At 30.5% G+C, this 16,216-nt stretch overlaps 1 protein-coding gene across 1 annotated transcript in view; it reads left to right on the plus strand.

Annotated features, from left to right (window-relative positions):
• The window catches only part of MSH4 (mutS homolog 4), a 67,723-nt gene that overhangs the window by 48,200 nt on the left and 3,307 nt on the right, over nucleotides 1-16,216 (plus strand). Inside the window, exons 12-19 of the mRNA XM_011355515.2 lie at nucleotides 586-722; nucleotides 1,985-2,088; nucleotides 3,191-3,315; nucleotides 4,967-5,167; nucleotides 8,154-8,272; nucleotides 9,748-9,876; nucleotides 13,259-13,433; nucleotides 14,853-14,941. Coding sequence (XP_011353817.1) covers nucleotides 586-722; nucleotides 1,985-2,088; nucleotides 3,191-3,315; nucleotides 4,967-5,167; nucleotides 8,154-8,272; nucleotides 9,748-9,876; nucleotides 13,259-13,433; nucleotides 14,853-14,941 — 1,079 coding nt within the window. The remainder of the gene's footprint in view (nucleotides 1-585; nucleotides 723-1,984; nucleotides 2,089-3,190; nucleotides 3,316-4,966; nucleotides 5,168-8,153; nucleotides 8,273-9,747; nucleotides 9,877-13,258; nucleotides 13,434-14,852; nucleotides 14,942-16,216) is intronic.

A 16,216-nucleotide genomic window follows, 5' to 3' on the forward strand; every position in this document is an offset into this window, starting at 1 on the left:
AAAGCAGAAAAATTGTAGAAGGGACCTGTTTTAAGAATAAAGATGTTAGTTTTCTCAAGTAATGTTCAAAACATTAACTGTCATCATGTTAAAATATATATTTATAACTCTATAGTGAGTTTGAAGTTCATAGGGAGATTTGGGTTTTTTAGGAATTTTATTTGTTGACTTACCAATTCCCCTTTTGGAATACTTTGTAAAGTATGTTTTGTAGAGGGAATTTCTTGTCATGAATTAATGATTGCAATAATTTGTGTTTGCTCTCTTCCTTTTCAAAAAAGTAGAATGAAAAAAAAATCAAAATGAGAGTATAAAATAGTCTTAGTTTTATTTTTTATTTACATTTTTACAGTTTCTTTTACTTCCAAAATATCTATAAAAATGGCTATCTTTGCACTATAATTTTTTTCTTAAAAGAATACTTATCGACATTATTTTCGACATTAAAAAATCTTTAGAGTTTAAAAGTATAAACCTTCCTATTTGCATATAAAGAAAATCATATGATATTTTAAAATAGAAAATTTAATTTTCTCATTAAAATTTCTTTGTTTTGTTTTTATTTTTCTTGTTTCTGATCACTAGGAATGATAGCACAGCTTGCAGAAAAATATAGTCTTCCTTTAAGGACAAGTTTTAGCTCTGCTCGAGGATTTTTCATCCAGATGACTATAGATTGTACAGCCCTACCCAATGATCAACTGCCTTCAGAGTTTGTCAAGGTACACTCTAGAGTTACATTAGGAAATTATTGTTTCTGATTTTACAGGATTATATTTACATATTTTCAGGTACTTCTTGAGTTTTACATAACAAATTTCTGAATGTTCTGTGTATTGCTTCTTCTAATTATCTACCCACCTAATAGCTATATTAATCTTTGAGTGATTCAGAAACTTTTTTTAAAGGCATGCTAAACATAGTGCTTCCTACAGTTCTGAGAACTTGGTATGGGTGAAAAACGAAAATTAACCATATAATTTTACTCATAGGTGGGATATAAAAATAAAGCAACAAACAAAAACTCATAGACACAGACATCAGTTTAGTAGTTACCAGAGGGAAGAGTGGGGGAATAGATAAGGTTAAAAGGAGTCAAATATAATAGTGATGGAATATTTATCTTTGAGTAATGAACACAATGCAACATATAGATGATGTATTGTCGAATTGTACACTTGAAACCTATATAATTTTATTAACCAATGTCACCCCAATAAATTTAATTTAAAAAAAAGAAAAATGAAGAAAGTCCAAAAGGTACTTTTTTGATCACAAAAATTCGGAAAGTACTGTACCATCTCATTTTATGTGGTTCTCCAATGCACATTTGCCTGTTAAAGGTTTAAAAGTCCTGAAGTAGATAAGTCTACTTCATTTTTTTAAATCTAATATTGCCAAACTTTTGGACCAGGGAAATATTTTTCCTATATACATATTACCTCCTCCACAATATACCAGTTTAGTAAAGTCTTACCCTCTCTAATCTTGGTTTCTCTGCTCCCAGTGGGTCCCTTATAACAAAAACAAATCATTTAAATTTCAGGGTTTTAAAATATATACTTTATTACCAAGTAATGTGGAATGGATGAAGTAAAGAATGGATTGAGACTTAGTAATGGGATTAAAGATTGAGTGAGGTTTAGATACGAGACAAGGGCTAAAACGGGTCAGAGATGGAGTGAGGATTACTAATATGTATCCCACATATTATTTAGTCATAAGATTTCTGCATGGCTCTTTTAAGACCTGTAAAAATACTCACACCAAATGGACTAAGTTAAAAAATCCTGCTTTAACTTTAGAAAAAGATCAATCTTCCTTTTCTCATTCACAAACATTATTTGGAATTTCTCTGTGAACTATAGTTGAAAAATTAAAGTGATTAACCTAAATGCCTATATTTTTATTGTTTAAAATCTGTATGTTTTATTTAATATGAGTATACATTTATCTTGACATTTGTTCTTTAATTTCCTAGCAGATTTCTAAAGTGAAAAATTCTTACAGCTTTACATCAGCAGATTTAATTAAAATGAATGAAAGATGCCAAGAGTCTTTGAGAGAAATCTATCAAATGACTTATATGTAAGAGCATTTGATATTTTTTAATATTGAGTTAAATTGGTTTAATTTGAGGCACTACAATAAATTACATTAATTACATTAATCAGACTTTTTGTCTGATTGCAAAAAATTGTAATATTGTGAACGTTAGCAAAGAAAGAACATTTCCTGGATAAACAGTTAAAACTTTTAAAGTCTGTCATTATGGTTAGGATTAGTAACCTGCACAGAAGATTTATGGCAAATCTAGTTGCAAAATAACCCCATTACTACTGGTACTGCTGTGGTATGCATGCCACGTAATATAGAGCTTGGCACATCATGGGCTTATTTTAGACTTCATTCAGTTTACTCTTTTCCTGTGGTATGTAAGCCCTGAACTTCTCATGCCTTAATATTTATGCAGCAACATCACAATGGTGCCAGTCTGTTGCTGTACATGAAACAGTAGCAATACAGCTAGAAATAAGAAATAGAACATTCAGAATTGGCAAGCTGAGATGATAAAGAGAAATTTTGGACTTTCAAAATAATTTCAAGGACTAGACCACAGAGATTATGATAAAGTACATTTTGGGAACATATTTTTCCTTGTAAGGGAAAAATTTTTATATTTATGTTACAATTATGATAACTCTGCCACATAAAAGCTTAAGTAATTGTTAGAGTATGTGTGTGTCAGAGAGAGGGAGAAGGAGAGAGAGAAGGAGAAGGAGGAGACAGAATATGGGTGAGAGAAAACACATGATAGCTTTTATGTTGAATTTAACATGCAAAAACAAAATTATTAGCAGATGAGGGTCTGTAGAAGTATAGTGAGGGCTTTATTTAACCTATATAAAATATTTTCTTTAATAAAAATTTATTTCGTTAATATTTAATAAAAGCAGTTATTTTAGAAATACACCAGAAGATGGATTCTTTATTAAGTAGTTCTGATCTTGAGTATGAGCTTCGATTTCCTCATCTCTACAATGAGACAATAGACCAATAAATTTTATCTTTAATGTACAACTCAAATAGGAATGTTACTTTGCCTCGGGCAATGAATTTAATATTGTTTTACAATTATGTTGTATGTCCCTCTTTAAAAAGTATTGTTTTACCAAACATGTACTTTCAGGATAGTATGCAAACTGCTTAGTGAGATTTATGAACATATTCATTGTTTATATAAACTGTCTGACACTGTGTCAATGCTGGATATGCTACTGTCATTTGCTCACGCCTGCACTCTTTCAGACTATGGTAAGTTACTTTCTTTGGAATAAAGATATTGCATACTAAAATTTTTATTCCAGTCAAGCAATTTTATATAACAATTATGAATGTTTTATATTTTTTACATGAAATATAGTCCCTTATGTATGGTCCTAGACCGAGACTCAAAATAGAGACAGTGAAATTGCCCTTAAAATTTCTTTTAAGAGTTAGAAAATTATTTACTGAGAAATTGACAAATCAGAAAGAAAAAAAACTAAGAAATGTTAAAGGTTTCTAAAACAAGGCTGAGCTGTCTCTTTGGTGAAAATGACCATGATCCAAATTTATGAAGTTCCAATCTGAAGACACACTAGGAGCAGTGTGACTAATACTAATAAGCATAAGAGAAATCAATCTCCAAAGTGAACACTTTCTAAAGTAGCTCTTTAGATGTGAGCATCACCAAATCAGGAATTACATTATTTATTTTTGTATCCCAAGTATACAGACAGGCCTTGAATATAAATGTTAATAATTTTCTAATGTTAAATGAATACTTTGTTTGCCCTTTGAAATTTCTTACTTATCTTATCAGTCATAACCTTACTCCAGTATGCAAATTTACTGAACTAATATGTGATAATTAAGGTTGAATAATTGTGGACTTAATAAAATTAATAACATTAAAAATTTCTAGTTAAAATTAGCAGTAATAGTTCAAAAATATTGTGTTAATGTTTTATAATGGGAAATATAAATAATTTTTCATATTCCATATTTCCTAATTTCTTATGGAAATGTTAACTTTTTCAATTGGCATTTTATAGACTCAGACTTTTCAATCTTTTATATCTCCTCTGAGGTCACATATTTACATTAGGGATCAGCTAATTTTAATAGTAGTTTTCTTAACTATGAAGATATTTGATGTTGGTTCCATTTTAATTTGAGAAGGACCATCCTGAAACTCCAAACTTATAAATAATGACTTTTTAAAAAAGATTTTAAAATAATTAAAAATTTTTAACCAACCTCACTTTTATAGTAGTGCTTTCAAATTTATCAATTTGTTTCATCTAGAGGAATGTAACATTTTAGTTTGTACCTGTCCTCCCACCTTCCTCCTCCCTTCACTTCAAAAAATATCTGAGGAGTCTGATCATTATTTGTTTCTATAAATTGACGCTATCTTTTTTTGTCTATTTTTTCCCTGAGATTTCATTTTAGACAAATTTCTATAAGGGTTCGAACATAAATTATTTTTATATTTTGTTTTATTCTGTATTCATACCTCATTTCAAAAGCTAAATATGCCACATTTGAAATAATACTTAAGGTAGGGATTAAGTAATGTGCAATTTTGTAGTAATTGTTATTTTAAAACTATTATCAGTGGTTATTTTATTCTTCTTAATCTCTATAGAAATTTAAAAATGTTGTGAACTGTTTTAGAGCCTGGGTAACAGGGAACTAAATCCTAGAGTTCACTGGAAGTGAATAAAAGTGATGGTGTTTAGAGTGCGTCAATTGTAATTTAAAAGGATTTAGAGATTTGGGATAAAATAATACCTAAATGTTATTGTTCCTAGTAAATTGATCTTAGTAAAAATCACTAAGGTATACATAGTAGGTATACACTACAAAATATTTAAATATAAATATATTAATCTTTCAAAATCATTATTTTTTTTTTTAGTCCGGCCAGAGTTTACTGATACTTTGGCAATCAAACAGGGATGGCATCCCATTCTTGAAAAAATATCTGTGGAAAAACCTGTTGCCAACAATACCTATATTACAGAAGGGAGTAATTTTTTGATCATAACGGGACCAAATATGAGTGGGAAATCCACATATTTAAAACAGATTGCACTTTGTCAGATTATGGCCCAGATTGGTAAGTTATGGCTTACTTTATGGTTACCAATTCAGCTCCACATTTAAAATGTTTTATGCCTGATATTTTAGATCCAGGTGTTTAATTAACCCAAGAATAGTTTGGAGTAGATTTTCTTACCTAGAAGTATAGTAATGCCTAGTATGTAGACCATAATTTTTATGATTTGATATTTATTAAGCTCTGTCTAATTTTGGATTTCATTATACTAAATATTTTATGGAATATAACAGAATTAGAGACTTCCTTACTATAACTACTAATGTATCAATTATTACTAAACTGAATCATAATTATCAAAAACAAACTTTGTTCTGAGAAAATGTGAAATAAGTAGGATAAGCTGCTGCCTTTAATAACCCATATATGGCTTTTCTAAAATTATAACATTGGGTGGATAAACATTTCCTCTACTTAATTTAAGAGGTACCAATAACTTTTATATGGCAATTGATACATTACACACATATGCATATAAATGGCTGTCACTGGTCCAACACTGTCATGTATATCTTGATATAGAGGTACAGCTTATCTCTTGTCCCTGAAAACTGAGTTTCCTTGAGGACTATATGAATCAGAGATCAGATGATTGTTTTTAATGCACTGTTTCTCAACCAGGGATGATTTTGGTTCCCCCCACCCCTGGAATTTGGCAATAATCTGGAGACATTTTTGGCTGTCACACTGAAGGGAATGTAGAGTCCAGGGATGCTCTAAACATCCTACAATGCACAAGACATATCTTCTCCCCTTTTACCCCCACACCAACACTATAAAGATTTATGCAGCCCAAGATGTAAGTGCTGTGGTTGAGAAACCCTGTTCTAATGTAATTATTAGGGGACTACAGCAATAACAATATCAGCGATAACTGCAAATTTACCCTTACTATTGAGAAAGAAAATCAGAGATGAATGAATGATAAATATTTTATTGAGTTTATAGTTTTATAGTTTTATTGGAATTAAAAGAACTTAGCCAACTTCCCTCCCCTTATAAGAATACAGATTCATATGTGATATAATCCTACTTCTGTTTGAATAGTTATGAGGGGTTCTGTCCTTTAAAAAACATGCTGTCCAATCGTTGGACAGCACTAATTGTTACAGCATTCATTATACTGAATTGAAATTTGACTTTCTATAACTTCAACTAATCAGTCTAATTTTTACCTTGTATACATCACAGAATAATCTAGTTTTTCCTAATAATAGCCCTTTAGATATTTGAAGAAAATTATTTTACTTTTCTTGTTACTGTCTATCTCAAACCTCTGCAATACTTAAAAGTATATATGATTATCTCATATGATCTAATCATAAAGGAAACAGAAGGAAGGACTTGAAAGGCATGAAAATTAAGAACACAGGCTTTGGAACTAGACTTCGTTTGTCTACCTACTTGCTATGTGATCTTAGGCAAATTATTTAACCTCCTTAGTTTTCCTATCTGTAAATGAAAATTATAATAGTGCCTACTTCTAAGAATAGTTGCAAAGACCAAGTGAGATAATGTATATAAAATGATGTGGACTTAGGGGAAGGGTGTGAGAAAGACTTTTCAGGAGAAGTGAGAACGTGTTCTAAAGCATAGAAGAAGAAAATAAAAGGCATGGGATTCCCAGGGAACTATAGGGAGTACAGAGGCTTTGTAGTTTCTTTGCTTTATAGAGAAAAGAGTGGCTATGAGAAATGGAAGGGTATAAAAATGGAGAGACAGGCAGGAGTCAGATCATGAAGGGCCTTAGGAACTTAACTGAAGAGATCTAACTTTATCCAGATATCTATAGGGAGCTATAGAAATTTAAGCAAGAGAATAGCACAATTGGATTTGACTTTTAGATAGATCACTTTGGTTGATGTATGTTTAAATGAGAGCCAGACTAGAAGCAAAATACCAGCCGGGAGGCTTTTGTAATAATCTAGAAAAAAAATGTTGAGAGCCTTTTTGGTGGGGGTAAAAGAAAGGAGAAAATATAAACATACATCATATATGCTATATTCTATTCTTGGTTCTTTCACATTTATTTTCCCATTTAATCTTTCTGGAGTATAAATTATATTTAAGAAATTTCTCTGAAGTGCAATCATTATAATTACTATTGTTATTATTATCATTATTATTTTTTATTAGTATTATCCTGAATTTTGTATTCTTTTCCTGCTACTTCTTATTCCTTGAAGGTCGATCCTATTTTTCATCCTTTCTTTTGTTTTAAATCCTGGAATAATCTGGCTTTGTTTTTTTATTCCCATTATTTCACCATTTTGTCTGTGTAGAGTTCTGTATACTTGATATTTTTCCCATTCAACTATTTATTTTTATCTTGTTTTGATTTCAGAGTGCCTTTTATATGCTATTCCATTTAGAGGTAGTTATATTAATCAGATAGATTTGTTTTCAAAAGATGGCTGTTTTAGATTAGTTAGCTTGATAACTTACTTCTCAGGCAGAAACAGTCTTGTGGATGAAAATTCACCTTTTAAAAAAATTTAAATGTTTTGCCTTCATTCTGATTGTATGTTATTTCTATAAATTGCTATTAACAGATATTTCCTAATATATTTTTCTATAACGATTTTATCAACTTTAACTTCATAAGCATTTCCCTCAAATTTTCATACTTTGAATATTCTTTATTATCTAACTATATTATTTAAAATTTTTATCAAGTTTATGACAAATCTTTCCAATGAACTTGAGTATATACTATCTTATTTGAAATTCCAAATAACTTTATATAATAAATAGGGCAAGTATTCCATTTCATATATGAAGGATATGACAGAATTTAAGTGTGGTCCAAGGTTATTCAATAAATAACATAACTGAGCCCATGTCTTCTAACTCCATATCCATTGATCTTTCCACCACATAGTCCCTGGATAGGTTAGTAAATAATCCGAGTTGATTGAAAGTGCAAAATATTAGTACCTATATTTTATAAAAGCATTTCAGTTTACTTCTGTCTTATAATTTATAGGATCATATATTCCAGCAGAATATTCTTCCTTTAGAATTGCTGAACAGATTTTTACAAGAATCAGTACTGATGATGATATCGAAACAAATTCATCAACATTTATGAAGGAAATGAAAGAGGTACCCAAACTAAACTTTTCTTATGTTAAAAACATATTACAAGTGGTTAAAGGGGATCAAATATATTGGTAGCTGAAGGAAACTGGACTCTGGGTGGTAATCACACAATAGAATATATAGATTTCAAATTATAATGTATACCTGAAAATTATATAATTGTATTAACCAATGTTACCCCAATAAACTTTAAAAAAAAAACATATTACTTTCCCCACTATTTGTTAATCATCATAAGAAAGTATTTTTAAACTAAATCATGCATATGTGCTTATACTACTCTACAGAGCCAGAGGGCAGTCAAAGACAGCTTCCTAATTTCTGTCTTATGTGGAAATAGGAGTGACTGTTTTATTGAAAACTACAGTTTTAAGGAAAAAGTTAGTGTTATCGAATGATAAAAACATGCTTTCATTATTTTGTATGGGGTATATGAAAGACTTCTCAGAAAATGACCTGTTCAGGACCATTTTGCATAGTATTTATTATTCCTGTATGTTTCTAAAATAAAAGATCACTGTTAGAAGGCTTTTTTAAAGCCTTCTGTTCTGTGCTCTTATAGAATTCTCACTTACTGTAACAAAGTGTGTATCATCACCTATTTCTGATCTGAGCAAATGTCAAGTAGGCTTGAAGGAATTCAGTGTAGCTCTTGGCCTATCTTTAGTAGGTAGGAATTATTAGAGCACTGTACAGTTGGCTAATTTTCTGTAGATAGAGGGAGAATAAGCTTATTTGCCCATAGTATATGACAAATATATATATATTATTTAGTATGTATTGAATATCTATGGGAGAATATAGCACTATACTAGATGTTTGAGTTACATTTTTAAATAGACCTAGCTCTCAAAAAGCTTAGTCCCATAGGAAGGTAAAATGGCCATGAAAGTTATTATTGTGTCATGACATAATAAAGGTAGAATTCCATTTTTTGAGAAAGAGGTTAATAATCTTCAGCGGAAGAGGAGCATATTTGTTAATTAAAGTCTTGGTCTTTTGGGGGCATGGATTTAAATTTGTTTCACCGGGAATCAATGGACTTGTATGCTATTTTCAAAATTTTTCTTTCTATCTTTACTGGATATAGAGAAATTAAAATAAATTTGAGGAATAGATTTGAATATTTTATGACAACAATTGATTAGTCATTTTTGGAGAAGAAAATGAGCATGTTTATGCTTTATTTAAACATTTAATTCATTGCTTTATTTCACTATCTAAAATTTCAGTATTTTAAGTAATGGTTATTTACTCTTTTGTCACATACACGTATGCTTATGTCATTTTATGTACACGACAACTATTCTGTTGAAATTATTAGTCATGAAGTCTTTAGAAATGTGTTAGTTTCTGCTCAGCTGGATTTCTCTATAAAATATATTTCAGATGAACCAATAGACTGGATTTTTCCTCATTTTTTTCTATGATAGTGACAGCTACTTGATTATAATGAATATTAAAATAATGTTTTTCAGATAGCATATATTCTGCATAATGCTAATGACAAATCACTCATATTAATTGATGAACTTGGCAGAGGTACTAATACAGAAGAAGGTATTGGCATTTGTTATGCTGTTTGTGAATATCTACTGAGCTTAAAGGTATTCTATATTTAAAGTTTATTGATTTTGAGTCTTTTTTTTATGTATCCTTTATATATTTATCATGATTAGATTTTACAGACACTTACAAGTAGCTCTTTAAACAAATTTAAGTAATGAAGACATACTGTGCATTAATATTTACTTCATTTTTGATGGAAGTAGGAATGGTTAGTTATGGTAGTCATGACGTAGATAAGGAAAAGAGGAAATCAAGAAATACAGATAATGTTTAAACTAGTCACTTGGCTTTAATTTAATCAAATCAAGGAGCGAAACATGAAATCATTTTAATAATTGTCTCCATGTGTAATAACAGTCACTATGATGTCACAACATGAAGTAAAACTAGGCATCTGAGGTCACTTTATTGGAAATCTATTTAATTTACCTAAGATTTCATTCCTTTAAAGAAAATGTTTGTTCACAAATCAAATATGTAAAACAATGATTTTTGCTCTATTATTAACTAATTTGTAAAATATATTTTAGATCATCACTCAAAATGTATGTAAGATATGAAAAAACTTAAAAATATTTTTCCATATTTAAAGTACCTTAAAATATCCCTAAGATGAGGTTATATACCTTAAATGAGAGTCCATAATGATTCCTTTTGTAGACTGAGAACAATCTTATTTTATATTTAAAGTATATGATGAATAAAAAGTAACATTAATGGATAGCATTAGTCTTTGTAATTCTGAATCTTTGTCAGTTGATCACAATTTTTCATATAAATAAGATGCATGTATTACTTGTTAGGATTAAAAGCTAATTGGTGTCTGTGACGGTTAATTTTATGTCAACTTGACTGGGTTACAGAGTATCCAGACGTTTGGTCAAACAATATTCTGGGTCTATCTGTGAGGGTGTTTCTGGATGAGATTAATATTTGAATTGGTAGAAAGAGTAAAGCAGATTGTCCTAATGTGGATGGGCTCCATTCAATCAATTTTGAATGGGGCCCAGTTGAAGGCCTGAATAGGACAAGGCTGACTGACCTTCCTGGGAATAAGAAGAAATTACTCCTGCCTGTCTTCCTTTGAACTGGGTGTCTTTCTGGTCTTCAGACTTGAACTAAAACATCTGCTCTTTCTGGGTCTTGAGCCTTTAGACAGGGACTGCCTCATTAGCTCTCCTGAGTCTCTAGCTTGCTGACTGGAATTTGTGAGCCTACATAACTGCATGAGCCAAGTCCTTGAAATCAATCTATCTATCTATCTATCTATCTACCTATCTATCTATCTATCTATCTATCTATCTATCTATCTATCTATCTTTACATATACACACATATAAGATATCTATATATCTATATATCTGTATATCTATATATCTTCTGTTTCTTGGGAGAATCCTATGTGAGGTATTCTGTAACAGCTGAGAATAATGCTTTTATTAGTACTTTTGAATAGCTGTCTTAATTCGGGTTGCCACAACATAATATCATAGACTGGGTGGCTTATAAACAACAGAAATTTATTTCTCACAATTCTGGAAGCTGGAAGTCCGAGATGAGGTTTTCAGTGTGGTTGAGTTCTGGTGAGGACACTCCTCCATATTGCAGTCTGCAAATTTCTCATTGTATCCTCACACAGCAGAGAGGGTAAGAGAGCTCTCTGGGGTCTTTTTTATAAGAGCACTAATCCCATTCATGACGGGGCTCCATCCTCATGACCTAATCACCTCCTAAAACCATCACTGGGCGTTATAATTTCAACATTTGAATTTGGGGTAGGGACACAAACATTCAAACCATAATATTATCCTTTTCTACTATAAATAATTTAGTTAAAATATAATTATTGCTACTTACTTTTAAAGACCTTAAAGTTAACTACTATTTTTCTAAGCTAGTATCTTTAGTGCCTAGCACAATCCTTGCAATATATAAGCTCTTGAATAATTATTTGTTATATTGAATTAAATATAGAGGACAATCCAGTGATGGTTAGAGGGAAGGGATGGATTGGCGGGCTGGGAGAAAGGGGTGAAAGGTTAAAGAAGTACAAATTAGTAGTTGATAGATGGTCATAGGGATGGGAAGCATGGCATAGGGAATGTAGTCAGCATTAATGTAATGGCGAGGTGTAGAACCAGAGCAGAGAAAGAACAATCAGGGGGATCATTTTGTAAACTATATAAATGTCTAACCAATGTACTGTATACTTGAAACTAATAATAATTTTTTTTTAAAGAGAAAAAAATAGAGTTTACAAAATACCATAATAGGTTAGTTTAATATATAAATTTTGAGGACATGCTTTTATTATGAACATGGTCCCTAACTTCTAAATAGTTTATTGGGTTTCTAAATATTTTCTGTTGCTTTATAAATTTGGTTTGTTTTATACTCTTTTAATTTGTTGAGTAAATAGTTGAGATTTTTCATTTTTCTGTCATATACAAAACTATTCCTTCCCTTGCCACCTCCTTCCACAGTTTGCCAGTCAAATATTTTCTTTTTAATGTCTTAATACTTTAATTTTCCACTAATTATCTATTTAGTTTCTTACTGGTAATATCTTAAAACATGATCAATTATTCAAATTTCTATCTGCTCTGGTAACTCTGGGCTGGAAACCGTGTGCTGGTCATAAGTCACTTGAACTACCTTCATTAAAATTACCTAAAGTACTTAGGGAAATACAGTTTCCTGGGGCCCACGTTATAGCTACTGACAGAATTTGGAGCAGGGGGATAAGCGCCAAGAATTTGCACCTTTAAGAAGTTCCCCAGCAGATGACTAAAGTTTGAGAATCATTGTCCTAAGCAATTTTCAGTCTTTTTTTCCATGTAAATATCTAACCCAAATACAATGTAAATATACAAACTTAAAATCTTTGCAGTTTCACATATCTAAGACAATCCATTGATTCTGTTTTTCAAAAACCACTTATATGGAGGGAAGTTACTTTTAAAATCGTTTTTAAAAGTTGATAGAAATGTGATTTTGTTTGTGGATTACTTCTCTAAGAAATTATATACTGAAACACTACATATTTTCCTAAGAGAAACCGTTTTCTTCACTTTAAATCTGTGAAGAAAAGATTACCTCAGTTAATAGATTTATTTCTGATAAACTTCACCTTTTTCAATGTCTTCATACTTTTTATAGAAGTTCATTTTTGGATTTATTTACTTTCTTACAATATTTCATAAATGTGTATGTATAAACATAATAAACATGTCCTTCATTGAATATAAATTTTTTAAACATTTTAAAATGAATCAACCATGTTAACTTCAAAGTTACTAGTTTCATTTCTACATTTCTGCCAAGCTACTTGGAAAACTAAACTAAATTTTGTTTAAATAGTTAAAATAGAAAATTTTAGTTCATTTAAAAAGTATTAAAATTTATTATTATTTATTTCAGGCATTTACACTGTTTGCTACACATTTTCTGGAACTATGCAATATAGATGTCCTGTATCCTAATGTAGAAAACATGCATTTTGAAGTTCAGCATGTAAAGAACACCTCAAGAAATAAAGAAGCAATCTTGTACACCTACAAACTTTCTAAGGGACTCACAGAAGAAAAAAATTACGGTATTATGTAAAGAAAGTATATACTGAAACACTACATATTCTCATAAGAGAAATTGTCTTCTCCCCTTTACTTGATTGTCAACCTGTTACTTTTCTTCATTCTTTTGAGTGCTTATATGCTCTAAGACCTTATTTTCTATGTCAAACTTTTATTTTATATGTAGTAAGCCTATTTTTAAACTTATATTAGCCAATAACTATGTAGAATTAAACTACATTAAGGCCCTAGAAGTATTAGAAAAATGTAATTTAGTTTATATTTGTAAGTTATTTAAAATTAAAAACTAATTCTGATACACTTTCATTAACAGGGTTCTTTCTCTGTGTTCTTCAGAGTCTGGGAACTTGATAATTAAATATAAAGTCTTAAAATGGAGTGTATTACACCATATGATATTCATAAACTTGATTAGGTATTTTCTATCTAAATCATTATGTGACATGTGAAATCTCATGGTTTCAGAGAACTTTCAATTTTTAGCAATGAATGTGACCCTTGTGAGATGTGCTTTTTTTTTTTGCTATTTGAAATAGGAAATCAAATGAATAGCTTAATTTGTATCAGATGTTTAGTCTTTATTTACCTCAATTTCATCTGTTAAATAATTTTCCAAATATGTGGGCTCGTGAACATTAAATGAATCATCAAATACGAACTGCCTAGTGTAGTGCCTAGCAATTACTAAGCAGTTAGTGGGCTTCTGTTGCCTCTAAAGCAATAAATACAATAAACTATTACACAGTAGGAAGCCTGTATGGCATTTATACAATAAAATTAAGCTCTGAGAAAATAAGAATACTAGTTGGTACTTGAATTTGCATGTATATCTCAGAAGATATACCATCATATCTTCTGCATATCTTCTGCATGTATATCTCAGAAGATATACCATCATATCTTTTGCATATCTTCTGCATGTATATCTCAGAAGATATACCATCATATCTTTTGCATGTATATCTGAGAAGATATACCATCATATCTTCTGAGAAATTCCTCCCTCATTGACCTGCTGGATAGAGGAACATTCAGTTGTAGGATTATCTCAGTGACTAAATATTTTCCTCCCCAGCAAAACCCATATATTTTTCTATTAACTAACTGCATTTGTAGTTGGAATTTCAATGTTAACTACTATTATTCAGTTTTCTAATTACCTCTTTTCCTTTTGCTAACTTGTTGTCCTTTTATCTCAGTGGTATCTTGAAAGGTAATTTATCTAATTTATCTAACAGGTAATTAAATCTAATAATTGGTAAGTTGAACTTTGGAAAACTTAATTTTGAGAATTATTCTTATAAGTAGTTTAGGAATTCCTAAGGAAACTTTAAATCTGCGAAGAAAAGATTAATACTGGTTAAAAGAAACATAACAATACCAGCAATAACAATATTGAAGCCCATTGTTTATAATTTCAGGATTAAAAGCTGCAGAGGTCTCATCACTTCCGCCATCAATTGTCTTGGATGCCAAAGAAATTACAACTCAAATTACCAGACAAATTTTGGTAAGAAACTTTCTAATAAGAAGAACTATTTTTTAAATTCAAGAAAATATTTTTAGTACACATATTTATTATATGGCCTTGAATTTAAATATAAAATAATTAAAATTAAACAACCCAATTCCTAAATTAAAAAATTCCTCTTCTCAAAACTTTTTTGGTTTGGTCTATTATAACCTTTCCCAGTAAGTCAACTAATAAGATAGGAGACAAAAGTTGAACAATTCAGTTCCTACAGTACTTGTTGCTACACTGACTTTATGATGAGAAAATAAATCTATACAACCATTAAAAATAAAAATCACTATGCCAACATTTTCATATCTTTTTTATAGTTTTCAAAGCTCTTCTATCTATTATCATATACAAGCCTCATAACTCTTCACGAAGCAGTTAGTCTGTCTTATAAAAGATAAAAAATAAAGATATTTTTACTCACAATTTTACAGCTGAGGTTCACCAAGGTTAAGCAGTTTGCCAGATAGCAGTAGCTCCAATAATAAATTCACATCTGTTGACTCAAAATTTAGAATTTTTTTTTACATCAGATTACTTTATATTGTTTTAAGAATCCAGTGTGTTCAGTAAACTAAGCTAGGAGCAGTATGAAATTTTCTTCAGTAGTAATGGTTTCCTTTGTCTTGCACCTTTTCTTAACCTTTCTTCAATTTTTATTGCATTCCTTCAGCCTTTTGAGCTCTAGACTGTCTTTATGACTTTACTTGCCTAATTACCTAATGTGAATCCCTTCATCAGTAATGTTCCAGTTCTCTGCTTCTGAAGAACCTCTTGTTGCCTCATTCTTTAGACTTCATGTTCTCAGTCATGGGCAACCTCTTCGGTAGCCTTCTAAGCTTTGGCTTTCCCAGTGATGCTCAAAATATACTCATAACAGGCTAATTTCATCCACTGCAAATTCATATATTCTAACTTCAGTGGAATATTTTACTGGATAGTTTTTTTCCTTCCCTTTTTATTGATCTGTATGGTTTCTTTATAGTAACTCTTTCAAAACATTTCTACTCTTCCTAAGCCCTTCAGTCTCACTCTCTACAGAGAATTCACCTGTACTTTTTGAGAGACTTGAGGTCATCTTGATGAGTTCTTGAACCTTTCCCCCTTCAAAACTCTGTTTTGGAATTTCTACTTTTCACCCATATCTCTTCTCCCCTATCTCAGAAGAAGAGAGTACATTTCAACCTATTTGAAGTTAACTTTTTTACCTTCTTTCCAACACCATTAAGGTATTACTACATCAGTTTTCTTCTCTTTGGATCC

The sequence above is a fragment of the Pteropus vampyrus genome, unplaced genomic scaffold, assembly GCF_000151845.1.
Source record: "Pteropus vampyrus isolate Shadow unplaced genomic scaffold, Pvam_2.0 Scaffold22, whole genome shotgun sequence".
Lineage (NCBI taxonomy): Eukaryota > Metazoa > Chordata > Mammalia > Chiroptera > Pteropodidae > Pteropus > Pteropus vampyrus.